The following is a 22,313-nucleotide window of genomic DNA, read 5'->3' as shown; positions in this document are numbered from 1 at the left end:
AAACATGTCCGCCTCTACCACCTCTTCTTCCGCCGTGTCCTCAGCCGCCACCCCCGTGCCAAGTCCCATTACCCGACCGGCATATCACATGTGCAGGGCGCAACGGTGTCACGCTGTTCTGCACCTGGTATGCCTTGGCGAACGTAGTCACACAGGGGAGGAACTTCTCAGTGTAATGAACAGAGAAATCGACAGATGGCTGTCTCCGCACAAACTGAAAATCGGAACCATGTTGACCGACAACGGAAAGAACATGGTGTCTGCTCTGCGTCAAGGAAGGTTGTGCCATGCGCCATGCATGGCTCACGTGTTCAATCTGGTTGTCAAGTGGTTCCTAAAATCCACCATCCCACTGCAAGACATCCTTAAAATGTCACGTAAACTGTGCATGCATTTCAGCCATTCCTACACCGCAAAGAACACCCTCATTGAGCTGCAGCGGCAGAATGGAATTCCACAGCATCGCCTGATCTGCGACGTTGCAACAAGGTGGAATTCAACCCTACACATGTTAGACCGCCTTTACGAACAGCGAAAGGCCATCACCGATTTCCTGATGTTACAAGCGGATAAAGGTACTCCCCTGTGTAACTTAGATGTCAGCCATTGGCAGCTCATGCGTGACACCTGCCGCTTGCTCAGGCCCTTTGAGGAGGCCACGCTATTCGTGAGTCGGCAGGACTATGGGATGAACGACGTCATTCCTCTGTTGCACGTCCTGGAACAAATGCTGTTAACAATGGCTGGTCAGGGTGCGGTAGACGTGGCGCACAGATCTCAACGCCACATGACCCCTGTGGGGGCAGGACAGGAAGAAGAGGAGGAGGTAGAGGAGGACATTGGTGCTCAGGAATTATTGAGTGAAATGGGTGGTTTTTTCACTCAGCGGACAGGAGTGGAGGAGCAGGAGCATCTGGTAGAGGAGGAGGAGGAGACAGAGGACCCAGACGCACCGTGGCAGTATGCTGTGGAGATGGAGGCAGGGAGTCCCTCGCATTCCTTGGCACAAATGGCCCATAGCATGCTCGGTTGCTTGCGTAGCGACAGCCGAATAATAACCATCAGACAGAGGGATGACTTTTGGCTGTCCACCTTGTTGGACCCTCGCTACCGTTCAAAAATGGTGGCCTTTTTCACACCTGCTGAGAGGGAGGCCAAAATAACGTACTATAAAAACCACCTATGTAGTCAGTTGGTCTCTGCCTTTCTGCGCCAACGTCCATCCTCAGACACTGTGGGCCCTGTGCGCTCGCGTTCCACTGCCATGGCAGCAGGGGAGGGGTGGGGTGGTAGGAGCAGTGGCAGCTCCACCAGCAGCGGCTGCCTCAGTCTGCAGTCGATGATGAGTAGCTTTCTTCACCAGCACAGTGAGGAAACTACTAACCAGCCGCAGCAGCAGCAGCATCAGGTGGACCTGGAGCAGGACCTCAAACAACAGGCTTGGGCCTACTTGGACAGCACCCTGCCAACCGAGGTAGACAATCCCCTTGACTACTGGGCAACGAAACTTGACCTTTGGCCCCAACTAGCTGAATTTGCCCTTGAAAGGCTGTCATGCCCGGCCAGTAGCGTGGCATCGGAGCGCGTGTTTAGTGCGGCAGGAGGTATTGTAACTCCGCGGAGGACACGACTGTCCACCCAAAGTGTGGAGAGACTCACGTTTGTGAAAATGAATCAGGCGTGGATTAGTCTGGATTTCAAACCACCAGTTCCTGACACAACTGACTAAATCCGCCATGAATCATGCCCCAAACATGTTATTATTTTTAACATAGGCCTCTGTATGGCCTTCAATTTAAGCTGCTTACGCTTCGCCACTCTGCCATGGGCCCCTGTACCGCCTCCTCATGCTGCTGCCAGGTCCAGAGTGTCTCATGGGTCCCTGTACGGCCTCCCATTGCTGCTGTCTCCATCGCCACACTCTGCCATGTGCCACTTTCAGGTCTCCTCACACTGCTGGTGGGTTCCATTTTGTCATAGGGTGCTGGCAGATTACGGGCCTCCCATTGCTGCTGCCAGGCCCGTAATCTGCCATGGGCCCCCGTACCGACTCCTCATGCTGCTGCCAGGCCCGTAATCTGTCATGGGCCCCTGTACCGCCTCCTCATGCTGCTGCCAGGTCCAGAGTGTCTCATGGGTCCCTGTACGGCCTCCCATTGCTGCTGTCTCCATCGCCACACTCTGCCATGTGCCACTTTCAGGTCTCCTCACACTGCTGGTGGGTTCCATTTTGTCATAGGGTGCTGGCAGATTACGGGCCTCCCATTGCTGCTGCCAGGCCCGTAATCTGCCATGGGCCCCCGTACCGACTCCTCATGCTGCTGCCAGCCCCGTAATCTGTCATGGGCCCCTGTACCGCCTCCTCATGCTGCTGCCAGGTCCAGAGTGTCTCATGGGTCCCTGTACGGCCTCCCATTGCTGCTGTCTCCATCGCCACACTCTGCCATGTGCCACTTTCAGGTCTCCTCACACTGCTGGTGGGTTCCATTTTGTCATAGGGTGCTGGCAGATTACGGGCCTCCCATTGCTGCTGCCAGGCCCGTAATCTGCCATGGGCCCCCGTACCGACTCCTCATGCTGCTGCCAGGCCCGTAATCTGTCATGGGCCCCTGTACCGCCTCCTCATGCTGCTGCCAGGTCTAGAGTGTCTCATGGGTCCCTGTACGGCCTCCCATTGCTGCTGTCTCCATCGCCACACTCTGCCATGTGCCACTTTCAGGTCTCCTCACACTGCTGGTGGGTTCCATTTTGTCATAGGGTGCTGGCAGATTACGGGCCTCCCATTGCTGCTGCCAGGCCCGTAATCTGCCATGGGCCCCCGTACCGACTCCTCATGCTGCTGCCAGGCCCGTAATCTGTCATGGGCCCCTGTACCGCCTCCTCATGCTGCTGCCAGGTCCAGAGTGTCTCATGGGTCCCTGTACGGCCTCCCATTGCTGCTGTCTCCATCGCCACACTCTGCCATGTGCCACTTTCAGGTCTCCTCACACTGCTGGTGGGTTCCATTTTGTCATAGGGTGCTGGCAGATTACGGGCCTCCCATTGCTGCTGCCAGGCCCGTAATCTGCCATGGGCCCCCGTACCGACTCCTCATGCTGCTGCCTGGCCCGTAATCTGTCATGGGCCCCTGTACCGCCTCCTCATGCTGCTGCCAGGTCCAGAGTGTCTCATGGGTCCCTGTATGGCCTCCCATTGCTGCTGTCTCCATCGCCACACTCTGCCATGTGCCACTTTCAGGTCTCCTCACACTGCTGGTGGGTTCCATTTTGTCATAGGGTGCTGGCAGATTACGGGCCTCCCATTGCTGCTGCCAGGCCCGTAATCTGCCATGGGCCCCCGTACCGACTCCTCATGCTGCTGCCAGGCCCGTAATCTGTCATGGGCCCCTGTACCGCCTCCTCATGCTGCTGCCAGGTCCAGAGTGTCTCATGGGTCCCTGTACGGCCTCCCATTGCTGCTGTCTCCATCGCCACACTCTGCCATGTGCCACTTTCAGGTCTCCTCACACTGCTGGTGGGTTCCATTTTGTCATAGGGTGCTGTATGGCCTCCCATTGCTGCTGCCTCCACCGCCACACTGTGGCTCCACACTCTGGTTTTGGCCCCGTGACTGCCCAAATGAGTGAAGTGTGCGGTGATTCTAAGATCAACGGCACTCATCTGCATGTCATACTGACTGACAGTATTATTTCTCTTCCCCAGCAGACTCCAAGGGCATTTAAATTAAAGGTACAGTGTTCTGCACTAATATAAAGGCTCTCTGAAGCCTAGAAACACCCTTTTTATAAGTTAAATTCGCAGCGAATATATTCGCCTCAAATCGAATTTATTCCTCGAATTCGCCGAATCAGCCGAATCGAATTTTTGAATACTTCGCTCATCTCTAGTCACACACCTCCTCTGTGATTTCCAACACTCTGACCTCTCTCTGCGGTGGGGGATGTTGTTGCTGTCGGTAACTGCCATCGTGGGTGACTGGTACCAATGATCACAGTTGCTGACCTCAGCTGCTATAGATAACCGTTGTCCTTAGCAACCTCTGCTGTTCTGGATACAGTGTCCGTGTACTTCAACAGTAGGGGCTGCAGACTCACTCCCACATTTCCTCTGCAAGGGCACACATGGCTCTCCTCCCCCTCCTCCTTACAAAGCCTCCTGGTCCTGTAGTCCTGTGCAGTATGAAGTTCCATTGTCTGCCTCTGTGATGAAACTGCAGCTCCCACAAACACTCCAGTACTGCTGACAGCTCAGCCAATCAAACCCTTTCTGACAACATGCAGAATTAAAAGGGAAACAGTTCTTTAAAAGGGAAACAGCAATGGCCCCACTACATATGGTGATTTCTCTGTCTACACGCATGGCTGAGGAGGAATGACGTGTGGGATGAAGGAAGTATTAAGAAGCCGTGTATAACCATTTGAGAAGTGGAATCATCTGACACGCTGAGGAATCATTATATTGGTCCTGTGAGAGTGGACACAAGTGTTCTATGACCTCACTTCATGGATTGGTCATATACCCCAGGGGAGAGCACATGTGGCGGTGGGGGTCACTAATCACACTACTTTTGGCACATAAAAGGTGATGATAAAGACTGAAGCAGTGAGAGGCGGTTTATAGCACCATTGGTAGGCACAGAACATATATCATAGCACTTTTTGTTAGACTGCACTATTGTGGAATTGTTTTGGATGGTTCATATGATTTCTTTGAAGTACACATTTGATGGTTTTTAAAGGGAAGTGCAGCGCTGGTGGATATTATTTTATATAACAGCTGCAAAAGACAGTCAGACATAACCTGATTAAGGACAAGAATAAGACGCATGAAGGCTATTTGCTGGCACTGGTACTAGATTATAATAAAGAATGTAAAATAATACAGAGACACTGGACAAGTTTAAAAGCAGATAAATATTTGTACAATACTGCAGACACAATATGAATAATAAAAAATACGGTTAGCTAGCATCACAATAGAAATCATTCATATATATGTGGAGAGAATAGAATAATAAGACATTTGTGAGCCTTTATGGCTTCTGAATAATATTTGTGAGCTGTGGACATGTCATGTGGATATGGCATTGTATTTCATGAGAATGCTTTCAGGTTACAATAATATGGCAGCAGCAACCAGGTTCATACAAATGGAAAGTTACCATGACAAATGTAAACACAAGGGGGAATATAAAAGTGTTGATCCATCCCCCATAGAGTCACGTGGTATAGTGACGTAACACATAGGGAGGAGCCGATGATGTCACACCGCTCTGACCGAAAAAACCAGAACACTGTATTGTGAAACACTGAGGGAGTCTGAATGCTGAAGGGGCAGTGCATGTGCTTTTCTGTGTGTACCAGTTTAGTGCACGTTATAATGCGAGTGTATTTTTTGTAGAATTGTTTTTAATAAAGGCCGGTATTTAGATGGAAAGCACTATGATGGCTCATTTTCTTGAGCTACTATGAGGTAATTGGAGGACATCTATCTGTGGGAAATACCTGGATGGAGGTGGATTGAGAAATCTGTGCTCCATGGAGGGCATCTGGTCGGGAAGGAGCATTAGATCTAAAAGTATAAAGCATGTTGTCTGGACTAATAAAAAGAATAATCCAACACAGCAAAATACTTTTCTCCTGCGTTGGGAATGGACTCGGTAGAACCAGTAAGGATGTTCTGAAACATGCAATGCTTGCTGCCCTCAACAGACCGGGGTGATCCAACTTCACTGAATGCAAACAGAAAAATAAAAAGGGCGCACTAACCTAGTACATTATCGTTTAAAATATTTATTGGAAAAACAAGGTAAGAGGAGTGCAGACTCTTGAAGTGTTGGCTCTGAGCAAGAGGTTGTGGCCTCAAAGCGCGTTAGCCAGTTGGTCATCCAGCATTCCATCGTATGGACTCAGATGCTGCTTGGATATAATATCTTGTCCGGTGTGATATGCCTGTGTTTTTATGTTCATTGTGAGTATAATACTTACCTTGTTTTTCCAATAAATATTTTAAACGATAATGCACTAGGTCAGGGCGCCCTTTTTGTTTTTCTATTTGCATTTAATAAAAAGAATATACTGAGCATGTGGTTAAGAAAAGTACATTGGAATACATGCTGGATTTGCACATTTATGATAATTTGATACATTTAATTATCTTTATGATATGCAGTTTGAAGGTAGAAGGCTGAATATCGAGTGACACTGAATTTGTAACTTTAATATTATTATGTATATGGGAAGACAGTTAACCGTGGCCAGCAGTACATTTATTGTTTTTTCTTTGATCTTGCAGGACTTTTGTAGGTTATATTACTGTATCTTCAACACATATTTAATACTGCTGTTATCTCCAGTACTGTTCTATGTGTGTGATTTGTATTTCTTAGATCTGTATCTGGCGATACAGAGACTAGTGGTTGGAGCGCCTTCAGATCCAAGTCCGGTATGTCCTCATCTGTCCACAGAGGGGAATTGGGATGAAGGATGGAGATCACCCCCCTCTGTCCTCATCCATCCACAGAGGAGAATTTGGATGAAGGATGGAGATCTCCCCCCACTGTCCTCATCCATGCACAGAGGAGAATTGGGATGAAGAATGAAGACACCCCCACACTGATCTTATCTGTCCACAGAGAAGAATTGGTATGAAGGATGGAGATCACCCCCCAATGTCCCCATACATGCACAGAGGAGAATTGGGATGAAGAATGGAGATAACCACCACACTATTCTTATCTGTCCACAGAGAAGAATTGGGATGAAGGATGGAGATCGCCCCCCACTGTCCTCATCCATCCACAGAAGAAAATTGGGGTGAAGGCTCAAGATCGCCCCCCACTGTCCTCATCCTTTAACAGAGGAGAATTGGGATGAAGAATGGAGATTGCCTCACACTGTCCTCATCCCTCCACACAGGAGAATTGGAATGAAGGATGGATATTGCCCCTCCCCCACTGTCCTCATCCGTCCACAGAGGAGAATTGGGATGAAGGATGGAGATCGGCCCCACTGTCCTCATCCATCCACAGAGAAGAATTGGGATGAAAGATGGAAATCGTCCCCCACTGTCCTCATCCATCCACAGAGGAGAATTGGGATGAAGACTGGAGATTGCCTCCCGCTGTCCTCATCTGTCCACAAAGGAGAATTGGGATGAAGGATGGAGATCACCCTCCCCCTGTCCTCACCACACGGTAACTGTGTTTTTAGTGTCTTCTACTTCTGTAGGAGGAATCTTCATGTCATGAACAGGAATTTGAAGCTGGTCTCATCAGTGGTGGCAGTTTTGGTGTGAAGATCCAAAAATCACATTTTTATTTTGTAGTAATGAATACATGAAGGAGTAACAATACAATATAAAAATGGAGGAATTGGAGGAAGGACAAATCACTCATTCCAGAAGAACGTCCAGTAGAAATCAGTCAGTAGAATCATCATCTGAATGTGAAGGAAAGGAAAATGATGAATAATCAGTATCATGAACAGGTCAATCTGATATGATTCCATTCTGGACATTCTCTTCATATCAGGATCCGAGTATTACCTATATAGATCTAGTCGAGTTCCCAAAGACCATTTTCTAATCTTCTTCTGGATATAGACACATTCCAGTAACCTCTACCACTGCATAGAAGAATAAATGGAGAGTGTTAGAGGAGGAAATGTTCCTGTGATGATGGAAAAGGGGGAGCTCATAGTGTGCTCTGTAAGAAATGATGGTCATTTTTATATATGTATCCTCAGCCCATCAGGAGCGGCTGTTGAATTTGGGTTCCCCTATAGTCCTGCACTGCCAGTCCATTAGCATTCCCCACACACACATTCATCCATGGTCAGAAATCAGCACAAGTGACTACGTACGCTCTAGACCTCTCTCCCGCACAATTCTTGCTCCACTACTCCTCACTCCCTTTTAAGACGTACCGTAAATCGTTGGCCCTGTATATGGTAAACGCAGCAAAACAGTGTATCCCAGTTCATTGGCACTCCACACATGTCCCTACTATTCGAGAATGGTTTACCAGGATTAACAAAATTGAGGAAATGGAGGAACTGATTTCTGTGGTGCAGCAACGCCCCAGAGATTCAGGAAAACATGGGAATGTTGGAGTCACTTCAAAACCACCACTACCTACCACACAACACTGCATGTCCAATCTAGACCCCCAGACTGAATGGTTATACATAATGATGTTTCCGAGAATGCCCAGTTCATTAAGGAGATTTTAGATTTACAATTAGATGGGTTGAAAACTTGTTGCATAACGGGCGTCGGAGTGTTTGACCCATATCTTGCCCTATTGATTGTCCATATGCATATTATCTGCTAAACTAAATGATGACTTTACCGGCTCGGCTCCTACATAAGAATATGATCCATTTAACCGCACTTATCTGTCCCTCCATTGCTTCTTCTCCTTCCCCCAAATTCATATTTGGAGGAGGGAAGGGGAGAAGGGAAAGGGGAGGAAAGAGAAGTAAAGGAATAATTTACTATTGTTTTTGGATAAAAAAAAAAAAAGAAATCAGGCCTTGAGCATTGGTTTTGTTTTTTCATTAAGGGGATTGAACTTGGATGGGTAAGGGATGCATAAGATGCCCAAGGGAACTGAAATCTTGAAGACACTTCCTGAACTATTAAACTGGCTGTAAAGGCTCAAGGTTTTTTTTTACCATTATAAATTCTATGCATGAAGGTAAAAAACCCTTCTCTGTGCAGCAGCTCCCCCCCAGCCCCCCAATTCCCACCTAAGCCCCCTTTTGATCCAGTGATGTGCACTGGAGTCTCGGCTATCCTTGGATTCCCTCTTTTCATTGGCTGAGACAGCAATGGGAGCCAAAGAGAATAGAGGGGGCAGGGCCGAGCCATGACTCCATGTATGAATGGACACACGGAGCAGCAGGTGCCCCCATAACAAGCTGCTTGCTGTGGGAGCACCTGACGGGGGAAGGGGCCAGGAGAATTTGTGGGGGAATCCAGAAGATCTAGGCTGCTCTGTGAAAAACCACTACACACAGCAGGTAAGTGTCGACATGTTTGTTATTTTTAGAAAAGAAAAATGAAGCCTTTAGTTATGCTTTAACAGCTTCTCCTTTAAAGTACACAATCCTGGTTGGAGTGCTAGCCAACAACTCTAGTGGTGATGCCCAGATTCTAGATGAACTCCTCTTCCACCCCACAATCTAGTAATTCCTTTCCTGAGCAGGGGATCAGGCTCATGTCACTTTAAGTTGGGGTGCACAGTCACTAGAACAGGACTGAAATGGTTTCCCACCAGAGTGTTCCTTCCCCTATCCACCCAGGGGGTGTTGGTGTACCCACTCAGATCCTCTCCTGCATGATCAGTGGAATGGCTTCCAGGCCTATCATCTGGGTGGCTCCCTCCTTGCCACACAGGTGGTCCTCAGGGGATCAGTGAGTCTTGAGCTTTCCTCCTCTCCAGTACCAGGCTTGCAGGCAGGACCCTCCCACCAGGCCTCCTGGCAGCCTTCCTCCCCCAGCTACATCTTCCTCTCTCCATTCCTCCACCTGACTCCCCACACTCTTGACTAAGCAGTCTCTATCACTTCCAAGAGAGTCCCATCCCCTTGCTGAGCCTCCCACCAGGGATTGGCTGAAGTCCCTTTGAGAGTGCAGCCAGCTACTCTTCAGATACACCCACTGCCTCCAAGGCCCCCGATGAGAACCTCAGAACAGGGGACATTCCAGAGAGGCTGGCCTGCAGAGTCCCTGAGCGCTGTCCCAAATGTGACGCATCTGGCTGTTACACCCAAGCTGCTAACCAGCTCCTGACTAACCATTTAGGGTGTAATTCCCTCTAGTGTATCTAGGAGGGTGTTACATACTAATGGGAAGTATTTTCTGTCTTCCTGGATATGTGTGTGATGTGTAATGTACAAATCTGCAGCCGTACAATGTATGTCAGAGGTCTCCTATGCTGGGAGGAGATCTGATGTAGATTGTATGTAGATGGTGGGATGTGTGATCTCTTCATACCTGACCCCAGTATGCAAATACACAAAACCATCCCCTCTGTCCTCACACTTTAGATGATTAAATGTCCCCCATTTATTGAGCCCTCCACCACTTTGTGAATCACCCACCTAATACTGAGGGGCCCTCACCATGGCAGGGGCCACACACTCGTGGCCATCCAACTATTGGGATAGCAGACTGTATGCCTGGTGTGCTGGGCTGTCATGTGTACAGGCTGAGGTCTGATCAGTTATAATGATACATTGCACAGACAGCTGAGGATGGGGGGGAGTGATTTTTCTTTAAAGGATAAGTTCACCTTTTGAGCAAAAATAATAAATGCACTTTTTTTGCATTTATTTTTTTGCAAAAAATGTGTATTTATTTTTTTTGTCTACAAGAGCCTGGAAAGCATTGTGCCAGCGGTCAGCAGATCACTCGTGCCATGCAAGTTTTCTGCAGATCTGTTAGTATATCAACTCCCATACGGGATGTACGAGAAAGCAGATATACTGACAGGAAGATTCAATGAACTACCATGGCGCTCCACAGCTCTGTGGTGGTTCATTGAAAACTGCAAGCCGACAGCCGCTAAGACTTGCAATTCATTCATTCACAGAGCGCTGTGAAGGAATGATGTGGTTGTGTGGGCAGAGCCCCACATGGCCACGTGGTTCTCAAAAATGGACCAGTATAGGGAACTTCTCCCCGTATTTCTGTCAGTGGGGGGGCAGTGGGCAGCGACTGCAGCATTAGGAACATGTTACATGCTCCACCCTAAAAGTGGGTGGAACATGTAACGTGTTCCCAAAGGTGAACTTATCCTTTAAAGGTAAAACCTTGTGGGAGTTTGTAGGACCTGGCTGATCTGATGTTCCTCATCCACTCATCTGTAACGATAAAACTTGGGATGAGGAATAAATTCTCAATCATCTGGGAAATCTGTGACTGGCACAGGAAATCTCAGTCATCTCATTATCTGTATAACTCCAGAGACCTCCAATGGGTTCTACAGACATTGTATAGAATGGTTGTCACCCCATCCTTCCATTTTCATTACAGTGCAGCCTGGGTGTCAGAAGACCTCCCAACAATGTCCCCCTTCCATCATCTCATCACCATCCAATGTGGTCTACATTTTACTATTCACATTCTAAGACTTAGTATGTGTGTTACTCCAAATATAACACTTCTTACCTTCTATATACAGTGAAGCCGGCATTTTTGAGGACCTCATAACAATGATCCATTTCTGAGTCTGACATCTTCTTATCATCATCCAATATTATCTCCAGTCTGGTCAGAGTTGGGTTTGTGGTGATAAGTGAGCGAAGATCATTACAGCACGATAATGTCACATTACAGGCAACAATACTGGTGAAAGAAACAGGAGAAGAGAGGTGAAATGTTCTTCCAGTGGCAGAAGTAGTCACATTCCAATGAATAATCAGTGGGCAGGTCTTAGAGAATGAGATGTTGGGACATTCAGATGGATGATTTCATGGAATATTGGTTGGACCTCCCCTGTGAAATGGAGGTGAGTTGTCACCCACCTGAAAAGTCTGGATTTACACTCTTGCGGGTACATTGCAGCGTACGTGGTGATGTACACATTGGAGGGGTGAATGGCCCCATATAGATTCCCTTTCACACTAAACTGTGGCACATAGATGGGAACCGGCTACATAGGAAATAATGGGATTTCTACTTGACATGTGTCTCCATACAGCCAAACCCATGAGTATTGCTGCATGAAAACAATGTGAATAGGAGCTTAAGGCTGATATCACATGTATAAAGGAGACTTGACTCATCAATACTGAACTCTTTAACCCCTTCACACTGGCTCCTCCTGGCCCTTTAAGGGATTTCTGACACTGGGAGGCGGGGCAGGGTTTTGGGTCATGTGATCGCTGTCATGGCAATCACATGATTGGAAATGTCCTGATCGCAAGGAGAGATCAGGACCTTTCCATGAGATGCCTACCCATGTGCTGGGAGCTCACAGGGCATGCACTCTCCGCATGTGTTTGTTTACAAATGGTATGCAAATATGTGGCTGCTCGGCGTCAAGGCCCAGCCACATTTATGTGTACTGTCAGTGTGAAGAGGTTATAGTGGTTCTAACGTTTTCTTTGACACTAACGAATTCTAAGGTAAAAAACCTTCTGTGTCCCAGGATCCTCCCCAGCTCCCTGTGGGCGGGGTTACTTGCTCTGCAGGCAGGGGTACTGCTCCTCTCGTGTGCACACTCATCAATGCCCAGGACCAGGTGGGGCTGTGTTAATGTGAAAGTCAATGGTTAGGCAGAACCCCGGCTTACATATGAGTTGTACACCATGTGCAGCTGTGTAATATGCATCCCATGTCACTACACACCTTCCTCATTGTATGTAGCATTAGGAGGGACACACTGAGCCCATGTTCTCTCCACCAGCCCAGCAATACCTCTGCCACCTCACTCCCAGTGACAGAATGGGGTCCCGCTGTACACCTAGGACGTATCTCATGTGTTCACTTCACTTTACTCCTTCAGCTCTCCCATACCATGTGGCCAGGTACATGAGATCTCCATACCATGGGTTTGGTCCCAGATACTTCTGAGGAACTGACCACTAGGAGATAGGCAGAACACCAACCCCCTCATTACCAGTGACAGAATGGGGTTCCGCTGTGCACCTAGGACATACAGTATGTCATGTGTTCACTTTACTCCTTCAGCTCTCCCATACCATGTGGCCAGGTACATGAGATCTCCGTACCATGGGTTTGGTCCCAGATACTTCTGGGGAACTGAGCACTAGGAGATAGGCAGAACACCAACCCCCTCACTCCCAGTGACAGAATGGGGTCCCGCTGTACACCTAGGACGTATCTCATGTGTTCACTTCACTTTACTCCTTCAGCTCTCCCATACCATGTGGCTAGGTACATGCGATCTCCATACCATGGGTTTGGTCCCAGATACTTCTGGGGAACTGATCACTAGGAGATAGGCAGAACACCAACCCCCTCACTACCAGTGACAGAATGGGGTTCTGCTGTGCACCTAGGACATACAGTATGTCATGTGTTCACTTTACTCCTTCAGCTCTCCCATACCATGTGGCCAGGTACATGAGATCTCCGTACCATGGGTTTGGTCCCAGATACTTCTGGGGAACTGAGCACTAGGAGATAGGCAGAACACCAACCCCCTCACTACCAGTGACAGAATGGGGTTCCGCTGTGTACCTAGGACATATCTCATGTGTTCACTTCACTTTACTCCTCAGCTCTCCCATACCATGTGGCCAGGTACATGAGATCTCCATACCATGGATTTGGTCCCAGATACTTCTGAGGAACTGACCACTAGGAGAGAGGCAGAACACCAACCCCCTCACTACCAGAGAACCTGTCACCTCTGCCAGATATGATGCTTATTGACCAGCTACTATACTATATGCTCCCTTGTTCTCCCTTTTCCTGGCCTACCAATCTGCATGCTTGGATAAGGGTCTGGTATGTTTTTGGGGGGAGACCTTTTCTGTTTTTTAATTTTGGCATGGGGTTCCCCTCAAAATCCCCCTCAAAATCCATACCAGATCCAATGGGCTTGGTATGGATTTGGGGGGCCTCTATGCTGTTTTTTTATTATTTATTTTTTTAAACCGGCACTTGTTTTGTTTACATTCTGTTGACAGCGGGGATCCCTCTGGCAGGATGCAGCGGTTGCCTCCTCCTTAACAAGCTGCTACCTAATGTATCTGAAAATGTTGTTAGAACTTTTTTGGATTCATTCAGATTCATTACTATGTCTATTCGGATAGATGTACGCTGCCACCTCCTCTTCACTCCCTCTCTCTGTTGGGGTCCCTCAAGGTTCTGTCCTTGGACCCCTTCTCTTCTCCATCTACACCTCCTCCCTTGGTCACTTGATAACCTCCCATGGCTTCAACTACCACCTCTATGCTGACGACACACAAATCTATCTTTCTACCCCTCACCTCACCCCTTCAGTCTCCTCCTCACCTCGCCCCTTCAGTCTCCTGCTCACCTCACCCCTTCAGTCTCCTCCTCACCTCACCCCCTCAGTCTCCTCCTCACCTCACCCCTTCAGTCTCCTCTCGCATTAATAACCTACTAAGTGACACATCGGCATGGATGTCACTCCACTTCCTCAAACTCAATCTTTCCAAAACTGAGCTCTTAGTATTCCCCCAGCTAGAGACGGGAACAATCACAAGATGTCACATTTCCCAATCACTGCAGGATCACAGATTACACTTACTCTAATTCCTGAATTTTACTCTCCAGGTTAATCAGAAAGGAAAGATTAACAGAGTTCATTTGATCTTGTGAAAAGGATTCTTCGGCTTCAGCTTTGTCCTCTCCTGGACAATCTTTACTGGAAATAGTACAATACTGAAATCTAAAGCACAATAATGAGATATTAATTATCACCAAGAATGGATTACCATTACAACAAGAATAAAAATGTAACAATCAACATTTCCACATGGCTGCCTTCCCTCTGACTCTACAGTCCCATACGGGATCTGATAAGGACTTTTCACTGGTGGCTTTGAGCAGTGTTTGAAGTTACACTCCAGACAAAACTTAAAGGAAGCCCCTGATATGTATACATGGTCACCTGTCTACCTACACAGGGGTTTCCATAATCAACAGATTCTGGAAAATCCTGGAACACCACTTTGGTTCCAAATATATAATGCAATCCAGGCATTTCCATCTCCACCCACTTCTGCAGACAACTGGCCCTCTCCAATGTTGGGATGATGATGTCACACCCCTGGCATTATTTCCATCCCCAAAATCTCTGAATACTAAGCTTGCCCTCCATTGGCTGGACACACCCATTCCTTCCCACCAATGAATGACTGGCAGATCACACCTGACCTGGCAGGAGGAGGGTGATATGTCAGACTGCACAAGTGCTGAACACTGGACAAATTCTATGAGGTGCAGACACACTGAGAAGGTCATAGAATCTATTGATGGGACACAACATCACAATAATGGGGGGTCTATGAAGGGAAATGTGAGGGATTGCTGTCATTTCACCCCACTGGTCATTTCATCCCCATACAGTTTTAGGGGAACCCTCTGTATCTCTACTTATTACAAGACCCCATAATCCTTTCATGTTGGGGGTCTATTCTGTATATTAGACAATAGGAAAGGAAGACATGAAGAGGGAACCTTCTGACTTGTGATTTCCAGGGAGACAAGATTGGATTTGTAGTGGAGGAAAAAATGTCAAGGTGGAGGAATCTTAGAATCTCCAATTTCACCGACTTTTCTAAACAGAGGAATAACTCTGGGGATTCCAGGTTTCTCCAGAAGAAAAAATTTCTTTTTTTATTACCACTACAGGTGGAACAATTATGGTGGGACAGAAAGAGGTTGCAGACAAGGCCATGGACACAATAGAGGCCAGAAATGTATCTATAAATGTGACAGCTGGATTCACTTCTTCTTGTAGAACTCCTCCCCTTCCTTGTAAAACACCCTTTGCTTGTAGAACCCATCCCCTTCCTTGCAGAACCCATCCCCCTTACTTGTAGAATTCCTCCCCCTTTGCTTGTAGAATCATTTCCACCTTCTTTGCAGAGTTCCTCCCGTTTACTTGTAGAACCCATCCCCCTCCTTGTAGAACCCCTCCCCTTTACTTGTAAAATCCCTCCCCCTTACTTGTAGAATCCCTACCCTAACTTGTAGAATCCCTCCCCCTTTACTTGAAACCCCCCTCTCTTGTAGAATTCCTCTCCATTCCTTGTAGAACCCCTCCCTTTCAGATTTCCTTGATATGCAAGGTATTGGTCATAAAATGGGTATGGGGACTTGGGTACTGCCCTGAGGGACATGAATCAGTGAAAAAAAAATTCAAAAAGTACAGTTATTAAAGCGGCAGTCATTTTTCATTGCTTAAAAGTACAAAACAATTGAAAAATTACTTTAAATATCATGCCTGGGGGGGTCCCCTTAAACTACCTGCAAAGTTAGACATCTGTACAATGTATAGAACCTGCTGCAGGAGGACTGACTTTTAAAAAAAAAAAACCAAAATACAAACAGGAGTGTGGTCCCCCCAATCCTAACCAGGTGCTTTAGGTTTGGTAGGAAGGTTAGGAGGGAACCCACAGTGAAAATGTTTTTTTTTTTTGTTAAAGTGCATGGGGTTCCCTCTAAAAGCCATACCAGGCCCTCTTAGCTGTCTGTGAGCATCTGCCTCTTCTTCTTGGTCTTTCAGACATGATGGGGATTTATATCACTTTATTTTACTGTGTGGGATGGGATTTTGGTGCTTGGGTGCAATATGTTTGTGCACCGCACCAGGCTACCGCTATACCATGGCACCGAGCTACCGCTATAACACGGCACCAGGCTACCGCTATACCATGGCACCGAGCTACCGCTATAACACGGCACCAGGCTACCGCTATAACATGGCACCAGGCTACCGCTATAACATGGCACCGAGCTACCGCTATAACATGGCACCAGGCTACTGCTATAACATGGCACCAGGCTACTGCTATACCATGGCACCGAGCTACCGCTATAACACGGCACCAGGCTACCGCTATAACACAGCACCAGGCTACCGCTATACCATGGCACCGAGCTACCGCTATAACACGGCACCAGGCTACCGCTATAACACGGCACCAGGCTACCGCTATAACATGGCACTGGGTTAAATAAAAAGCTAAAACACACTGACCCCTACATTATCTATTCTATATTGTATATGACATACTCCTGACCCCTGCATTATCTATTCTATATTGTATATGACATACTCCTGACCCCTGCATTATTTATGTTATATTGTACATGACATTCTCCTGACCCCTGCATTATCTATTCTATATTGTATATGACATACTCCTGACCCCTGCATTATCTATTCTATATTGTATATGACATACTCCTGACCCCTGCATTATCTATTCTATATTGTACATTACATACTCCTGACCCCTGCATTATTTATGTTATATTGTACATGACATTCTCCTGACCCCTGTATTATCTATGTTATAGTGTACATGACATTCTCCTGACCCCTGCATTATCTATGTTATAGTGTACATGACATACTCCTGATTCCTGTATTATCTGTGTTATAGTGTACATGACATACTCCTGATTCCTGTATTATCTGTGTTATAGTGTACATGACATTCTCCAGACCCCTGCATTATCTATGTTATTGTGTACATGACATACTCCTGATTCCTGTATTATCTGTGTTATAGTGTACATGACATACTCCTGATTTCTGTATTATCTGTGTTATAGTGTACATGACATATTCCTGATTCCTGTATTATCTGTGTTATAGTGTACATGACATACTCCTGACCCCTGCATTATCTATGTTATAGTGTACATGACATACTCCTGATTTCTGTATTATCTGTGTTATAGTGTACGTGACATACTCCTGACCCCTGCATTATCTATGTTATAGTGTACATGACATTCTCCTGATTCCTGTATTATCTGTGTTATAGTGTACATGACATACTCCTGACCCCTGCATTATATATGCTATATTGTACATGACATACTCCTGATTTCTGTATTATCTGTGTTATAGTGTACATGACATACTCCTGACCCCTGCATTATCTATGCTATATTGTACATGACATACTCCTGATTTCTGTATTATCTGTGTTATAGTGTACATGACATACTCCTGACCCCTGCATTATCTATGCTATATTGTACATGACATACTCCTGATTTCTGTATTATCTGTGTTATAGTGTACATGACATTCTCCTGATTCCTGTATTATCTGTGTTATAGTGTACATGACATTCTCCTGATTCCTGTATTATCTGTGTTATAGTGTACATGACATACTCCTGACCCCTGCATTATCTATGCTATATTGTACAACAGATGCTGGTTGCTCAGCAGTCACTGGTAATGGATTTTTTACAGATCAATATGCTGAAGTTTGTTCATGACTGCTGTACTCAGTAACTGCTTTAATTGCTGTGCTACAAGTGAGAGTCTAAGGACTGACCTATGTTACTGTGTACACAGGGAACAGGGTCAAGTTTACACCCCAATTTGTCCCACCCACATTTTGTCACATCGTGGCAGGCGTGCTGTCAAATTATTGTACCTTAGGTGCCGATGGCTGAACCCCACCAGGAAAAAGGTTTTTTTTAGGTTTATTCAATTTTACACAAATATACAAAATATAAACCCCAAAGACCATCTTTGTATTCTCCAGCCCATCTGCTTTAAGAAAATGTGAAGTTTTGTGGGGTTCAAGTGTTCCTAAACCCCCAACAGTGCAATCAGTGTGGAACCTAAGGGGTTAATCCTCTGCATTGTGTAAAAATGCTGTTTGATCCTGTCTTTTCTGATCCTCCCCTTCTTCCACAGTCCCCATTTCATCTACTGATAGCACACAGCTTCGGGAACACTCTGCACATGCTCAGTTTGGTGTGTACTGCTAGAGTGTTTATTTTTTTCTTGGGAGAGTGCATGTGATCAGCACAGAGCCAATCAGTGCTGTCCAGACAGAGAGTCAGGGGTCATGCAATCTCATAGGGCAGTGAGAGACTGAAAACTCCTCCTACAAGCTTTAACCAGTGTTCAGCTGGACACTGATATACACTGATAGAAGTCACAAGACTGCTATATACTGCAAATGATAAAAGGTATTCAGCAGTTTATATTTATTAAAATAATTGCATTTCCATGTTGTGTGTACTGTGGGAGAGCAGATATGGAGAATGTGGGGTCTGGGGAGAGCAGATATGGAGAATGCAGGGTTCGGGGTTTAGTAACACTTTCAGTAAATTTTGGTAAAATGTTATCATGTGTGTGATAAATGGTATAATTGGGTGCCAATGAAAGGGTTAATACAATATAAATAATGATTTTACCAGAAGTTGTGTATAAGGTGATATGTGGGGAAACGCCATTTAGGACTGAGGAAAGCATGAGTTCCCTGGACTTGTAATAAGTGTGGTAGATGGAGAACATGTCTGATCATCACCATTATACTGTATGCAGGTTCCTGCTCATTCTCGGAGTTCAGTTAGGATATCCTCACACTCACTTACCCAACTTTCTGACTCCTGTGTAGGAATGGAAATAGGTTTTTCTGGCACTCTGGACCCACAGTGAGTGAATCAAAATCTAAAGACTGAAAACATTCTCTCTTCAAAGCTTTCAAGCAATAGTTCAGCTGCTTGGAATAATTACTGTCCATCCACAAGTGATCAGTACGTGAGCCGTACAGCTTCAACCTTGAACAACCAGACATGACGTTCCTAATGAAGTCCTCATCCTGAGTCTCATACAGACAGAAGATGGTATGAGTACGGAAAATGTAATAGTTGTTCTTCATGGCCCATTTTTTCATTGCAGGCTTGGCTCGGAGTGAGATGTTGATGCCTGTGCTCTCTGAGAATGTCTTCACCTGCTTTTCATTTAAGAGACCAAACAGGAATTGTATAGCTAATACTAAATGTGGGTAATCTGAACTGAAGCCAAAGAGTGATTCCCCTTTACAGATCTCCGGGAGGAAAGTGCCTTTCAGAAATCCAAACTTATTATCTATCCCATAATACAGAGCAGCAAGGAACTCCTGTACACTCAGGTGGATGAAGCTGTAGCAGGTCTGGGTGCGGACGTCCCAATGAAAGATGTTCTCATTCAGAAATACAGACTCCACCTCAGACAGAGAAAGTCCATGTCTTTCTAGATCTTTTTTCTCAAATAAGATTTGTTGGTTCAGAACTCCCTGATTGGCCAGAGCACACAGCTTCTTCAGACAGGTTTGCTTCTTGCGTACTGACTGGTCCTTCTTGCTGTGATGGGTTATCAGAACCTCCAGGTATAGAAGGTAAATTAAAGTAATTGTATAACACCGAATTAATCCCAAATCTTTCTTTATTTCTTGTTTCATTACAGTGCAGACAATCCAGCATGTGATGGGGACGGCACACATGGTATACAGAACTTCATTGTCTTTTATTATACTGAGAACCTTGTCTGCATCTTCTTTATTTCCAAAGAATTTATGGACATATTGCACTCGATCTTCCCTTGTAAATCCCTGGATTTCCACATTGCGAGAATCATCGATGAATGTGTTAAGTTTCTCCATGGCCAGTGACCTGGTGGTGATTATCAGAGAAGACTGTTGGAGAACTTGTTTCCTGAGCAATCTTTGAAAAATTATCTCTTTATGGGTTTCTATAGTAATGTCAAGGCAAACCTCAGATGTCTCTTCCAGAGTCCACTTCAGTTCATCAAACCCATCAACTATAGTGAGAAGTTTTCTCTGACTTCCAGGGTCCTTCAGTATAGACAGAAGGTCATCTGAAGTCGGCATCGGCAGTCTGCAGTCTCTGGATAAAAGTCCCACAAGGCTTATGTTTCCAGGGATGGTGTTAAATTCTCTACAGCTCAGATAAAACACAAAGTCAAACTTGTCTTGGTAGAGAATCCCAGAGGCCCAGTCCAGCATGATCTTCTTGGAGGTCATTGTTTTTCCAATCCCAGCAGGTCCTTGTAACACCACAATGTTAGGGATGAAACCATCTTCATCAGGGTCAAAAAGAGCCTGGATTGTGGTTGGGGAGTATTCAGCTCTTTTCTCCATGATCTGTTGATGTCTTCTGCCTGAACTCCTTAGTTCTTCTTCCTTTTCCTTTTTATTCTGGTGTCCTCTTCTCATTGATAACTTGGTGTATCTTATTTGTAGATGAACAGCCTCCCCCATACAGTAGTTATAGTCTTTAATCCTCTGGTACCTCTCTTTCACAGACTTTCTGCATTCCTTTCTGCATTCTTTATGAGAGAAAGGAGAATATTTTATTCCTCATACATACATGAAATAGTATTTATAAGACAGAGTTGAAATATTGTATTCTAACTATCAATCCAAATATTAACCTTAAAAGAATATATTCCATCAAATACAGGAGGATGGTGGAAGCATGCAAACTATGTACACATCATCTAGACTACAACAGAACAAAATGTTCATCCAGAAGAAATTTCATATCAAGCATGGATGTCCTACTAACCTGATGATCTGTTGTCTTGTGTCATCTGCTTCAGTTTGACTGGAAATAAGATTAGGAAACGGATTAGTCCTGACAAACCTCTGAAATGTATAACATATTAGGAGAACTATTAATGTAGCAGATCCTCCCAGATACCATTATCCCACCAACCCTCTGGAGATTGGAGCCTCTCCTCTTCCAAATTCTACATGCAGGTGATGGGTAATGTTTTTGTCGGTAACATTTCAGCACATTGCAGTGATATTTGACCATAGTGGGGGGGACCAGAAAAGCACCCAATTCTCTTTGCAGGGTTTTACAGACACACACTTAAAATCTGGAGCCTCTGACTCCTCTTTCTGATGGCGGTTCAGGTGGATGCATGAGGCACAAAGCTCAGAACACCGAACAACAGTCAAGAGGGTCCCCCAGGAATACAGCTATAAATGTAGAGGTTCTGTATAATAGGCAATAGTGCAATTGTTCTCTCAGTTGATGGGCTTCTATCCATGTAATAGCTGTGTAATGTGTAAAGTAGAGTAAGGTGGAAAAAAGCCACTAGCTTTTGTTCCATTGGTACAAGGAAAGACTATGAGATTGCATCCTTCCTCACATGTAATACTAGATTTGTAGTTTACTTACTGCAATGTCCCTGCAGTAAACAATATGCACACAGGCTGAGGGACATATTGAGAGAGCACATTTAAAATATTTCAGGAGGACACAAGGCACACAGTTTATCTACCCACTTTAGGAAATGCCACCACAGAAATCCAAAAGGTTTGCAGTTTTGGGCTATAGGCACAATAGATCCACATTGGAGGGGTTCAAGTAGGGTACAACAGGTGTCTAAATTAGAGACATGGTGGGTATATGAGATGAAGTCAACCACACCATTGGCTCTTAATGTGGATATTGATATTAATTGTTTATGGACACTAATTTATGTATTTATATATTTTTCAAATAATATTTTTTAGTAGTTTCAAAATTTCAAGTGTGCATAGATGGTAAGCATCAAAATGTTTTCTAATCAGGGACGTCCATATAACATGCAACACTACTAACACTTGGAAATGAATAATTTCTCTGTTAGCAATCCAAAACTTAAGTAACGTAGTTAAACAGTAGTACAGTGGTTCAACACCAATCTGACCACGGTTTCCATATTTTATCAAAGATATCACATTTGCCTTAGCTAATGGCTAGGGAGCCTTCATATGAATAGTTCAATTTGACTAAGGCTATAGCCCCCAATGTATTAGGGGCCTGGCACTTT

The 22,313-nt window shown here is 45.6% G+C and overlaps 1 protein-coding gene across 1 annotated transcript in view; it reads right to left on the bottom strand.

The window, feature by feature from the left end:
- Positions 1-7,434: 7,434 nt before the first annotated feature.
- Positions 7,435-22,313, bottom strand: part of LOC149445471 (NACHT, LRR and PYD domains-containing protein 3-like) — a 34,330-nt gene continuing 19,451 nt past the window's right edge. The window contains exons 4-8 of the mRNA XM_089653774.1: positions 21,056-21,094; positions 19,082-20,816; positions 14,251-14,391; positions 11,175-11,351; positions 7,435-7,438 (exon numbers count right to left, since the gene is read on the bottom strand). Coding sequence (XP_089509900.1) covers positions 7,435-7,438; positions 11,175-11,351; positions 14,251-14,391; positions 19,082-20,816; positions 21,056-21,094 — 2,096 coding nt within the window. The remainder of the gene's footprint in view (positions 7,439-11,174; positions 11,352-14,250; positions 14,392-19,081; positions 20,817-21,055; positions 21,095-22,313) is intronic.

Source organism: Staurois parvus, unplaced genomic scaffold (assembly GCF_062004578.1).
Source record: "Staurois parvus isolate SC_StPar_1 unplaced genomic scaffold, SC_StPar_1.0 ptg000720l, whole genome shotgun sequence".
NCBI classification, from domain to species: Eukaryota; Metazoa; Chordata; class Amphibia; order Anura; family Ranidae; genus Staurois; species Staurois parvus.
The sequence above is the reverse complement of the archived record's forward strand: the minus strand, read 5'-3'. Positions and strand labels throughout refer to the sequence as shown.